The sequence below is a fragment of the Psammomys obesus genome, unplaced genomic scaffold (assembly GCF_907164565.1).
Source record: "Psammomys obesus unplaced genomic scaffold, mPsaObe1.curated_primary_1811, whole genome shotgun sequence".
Classification (NCBI taxonomy): domain Eukaryota; kingdom Metazoa; phylum Chordata; class Mammalia; order Rodentia; family Muridae; genus Psammomys; species Psammomys obesus.
Genome location: NW_026596466.1, coordinates 2,707,407 through 2,710,562, shown reverse-complemented (window position 1 = coordinate 2,710,562; position 3,156 = coordinate 2,707,407). Strand labels below are relative to the sequence as shown.

General features: G+C 50.4%; 1 protein-coding gene across 1 annotated transcript in view; it reads left to right on the top strand.

Annotated features, from left to right (window-relative positions):
- LOC129670104 (protein sidekick-1-like) overlaps positions 1–3,156 on the top strand; it is a gene marked incomplete at its 5' end in the record, with an annotated part of 897,806 nt that overhangs the window by 785,266 nt on the left and 109,384 nt on the right. The window contains one exon of the mRNA XM_055598542.1: positions 1,265–1,374. Coding sequence (XP_055454517.1) covers positions 1,265–1,374 — 110 coding nt within the window. The remainder of the gene's footprint in view (positions 1–1,264; positions 1,375–3,156) is intronic.

Sequence of the window (3,156 nt, the reverse complement as noted above, 5' to 3'; positions counted from 1 at the left end):
TGTGTGTGTGTGTGTGTGTGTGTGTGTGTGTGTGTGTGTGTGTGTGTATGCTTGTGTGCAGTGTCCCCTACAGGCCAGAAGAGGGCGTCAGATCCCCGGGATGTGGACTTGCAGGGGGTATCTGCTGACGGTGCTGGCACTCAGCTCAGGACCACGGAGCTGCGCGCTCCCCACCTTTGAACCATCTCTGCAGTGCTCGCTGTTCTGGGGATCAGTCTGCGCCTGCTCGGCAGGTGCTTCGCTGCTGAGGCATCCCGCCGGCTGCCATGGTGCTTTGTGGAGAAGGGACCAGGCCTGCATGCTCTGCAGTCAAGCAGAGACTGCCTTTTCTGAAGGGCCTCCTTCCACCAGGGCCAGTGGGCTCATTGTGGTGTACACTTGGAGAGGAAAAGGTCGGGAGGCCCCCTGGGGCAGACAAGTGGCATAAATAAATGGCTCTGGACCCTAGTGAGGAGGACACCGTGCCTACTGTGGAATCCTGCCTGACTCTTCCTTGGAGCCTGTCTGCCTCACGTGTCAGATGTGAGGAGGACAAGGCGGTGTGGTCCTCTCCATCACCCAGAATCTGAGCCACACGGCTGGACTTCCTGCGGCCACGTTCTGTAGGAACTACTTTTTATTCTATTTTATTTGGGGTTTCTCACGCCTCTACCTCCCTTTCATCAACCCCCCCCCCCAACACCAGGAGAGAAAGAAAGTTAGAGGGGAAAGGGGCGTAGGCCTCTTTGGACTGTTCCTGGCTGGTTAGAGTCGTTGGTTCTTTGGGGCGGTATCTATCTCAGTCATCAGATACCCAGCAGTCCAGCAATTCCAGCAGCATCCTTTTTTCTCCATTCACCTCCTCAAAGCTCTGGGCTCTGCTATTTACACCAGAGTCTCGGAGTTCTCCAAATTCCGCTAACTAAAGCTGGAAGAGGCCACATCCTCTCTGAGCCACATGAGGCTGTTATCAGCTGTGGACAAACTAAAAACAGCTCCATATCCTACACTTGTGAACAAACCAAAACCTGTTGACAGAACATAACCGAGTCTTTAAAGAAACCAGAACTTTCACTACAAAGTTCACTTCAGTTCTTGACTGAAGTTTGAAGGAAAACCCTCCCAGATGTCATGTGCACAGGAGGGGTGTGTGTGCACAGGAGCCAGTATCTCCCAGGTGTGACACACGTGGTGACTCTGCTCTGTGCATCACACTCAGGCAGGTGTGTACGGAGCAGCCTTGGCCGCTGGTGAGTCCAGCCCATCTCAGGGTCCTTTCCCACAGGTCGGCGCCATCGGGGATGAGGAGGAGTGGGTCACCCTCTATGAGGAGGAGAACGAGCCTGATGCCCAGACGCTGGAGATCCCAAACCTCACACCCTACACACACTACAGGTGAGAACTTCCGGTGGGAAGCGGCCACCGCTGGACCTGTGTGTACTAGGAAAGACCAGATGGCGTATGGAAAGTAGGATTCTCTAGGTAGAGGGCTGGGGGAATGGGTCAGGCGCTAAGTGCCTGTTCTGCAAGCATGGAGACCTGAGTTTGCATTCCCAGAAACCCACTAAACCTGTCTGGGGACTGTGGCACACACCTGCAATCCCAGGCCTGGGGCTTGATCGCCAACCAGGCTAGCTGAAGTGGTTGGAGCCAAGTGCAGTGAGAGACCCTGCCTCAAAAAAGAAGGTGGAGAGTGATGAGAAAGACGCCCTATATGCCAACTCTGGATTCCACATTTTGGTGCATCAGACAACACACACACACACATGCACAGGGAATTCTATAAGTGATAATAACAGTACATACACAAAAGCCTTCATCAAGACACACAGTCTGAGTATCATGCCAAGGCCATGCATGATTGGATTTCAGGCTGGCCACACATTTCCCTCAAAGCGCACTGTAGAAAAGACTTGATGTTGCAATCAGGAAATAACCAGGAACTGCAGGCCGAAAACTCCTAACAAAGTAGATGTCCCATGTGCCCGTTCTGCGTCTCTCTTCCATGACCCCAGAGCTGCTCTTCTCACTAATCAAGTGCTTACCATGGCATTTAACCTTTCGCTTCTAGATCCTGCCGCTTACCCTGGCAGTAAATCCCTGGCCTTCACAAAGGGTAGGGTGATCATGAGCTGTTAGCGATGCTATCAGTTCCCGTAACATCAGCCCAAGAGATAGAATTTCCAGTTATCGTCAGATGTTGAGTCTGATAATGTCGTTGTTCTGCCAGGATGGATACACTCTGTGTAACTGGGGGAATAAGAATGAGTAATTCCAAGAGTGAAAGGTGAAATTATATCTTCACAAAGAGCATTTATTCAGTACAATACCGAGGTTAGAATTTTTTAAAAACCTATGAAAGAGATGCTTTTTGAATCTATTCATTTGAACAATTTTCCTAAGCTTATATCAGATGAGTCAAGATAGAATATACTCAGTTCTTAAAAAAAAAAAAATGTAGCTTCGATGAGCTGATAGGACTCAAGACTTGGCATGTGAAATTACATGCAGCTGTGTAATTATCCCAAAGATCAGAAACCAGGATAAAGAAGTGATGTTCCTGTCTTAAATCCACATTAATTTAGGAGACCTCTGAAACAAGCATTATAGGTCCTTGCTTAGAGTTTTCATTATACGTAAATTCAGTTCAAATAAGTACAAAGGAAGAAGACAAAACAGGATGTGGTGGTACAAGGCTGTCATACCAGCTACTGAGAAAGCTGAGGCAGATGGATTGCAAATTCAAGGCTGTTCTGAGCTAAAGAGTTCAAGGTCAGGCCAGGCGATACATCAAGGCTCTGTCTAAAAAGTTAAAAGAAAGCTGGGAGCATGGCTCAATAGTAGAGCCCCTGCCTAGAATCCCCCAGTGAGGGGCTGGGGTGTGACTCAGTGGTAGAGCACCTGCCTAGAATAACCCAGTGAAGGGCTAGGGTGTGCTCAGTGGTAGAGCCCTGCCTAGAATCCCCCAGTGAGGGGCTGGGGTGTGGCTCAGTGGTAGAGCACCTGCCTAGAATCCCCCAGTGAGGGGCTGGGGTGTGCTCAGTGGTAGAGCACCTGCCTAGAGTCCCCCAGTGAGGGGCTGGGGTGTGGCTCAGTGGTAGAGCACCTGCCTAGAGTTCCCAGTAAGGGTCTGGGGTGTGGCTCAGTGGTAGAGCTCCTGCCTAGAATCCCCCAGTG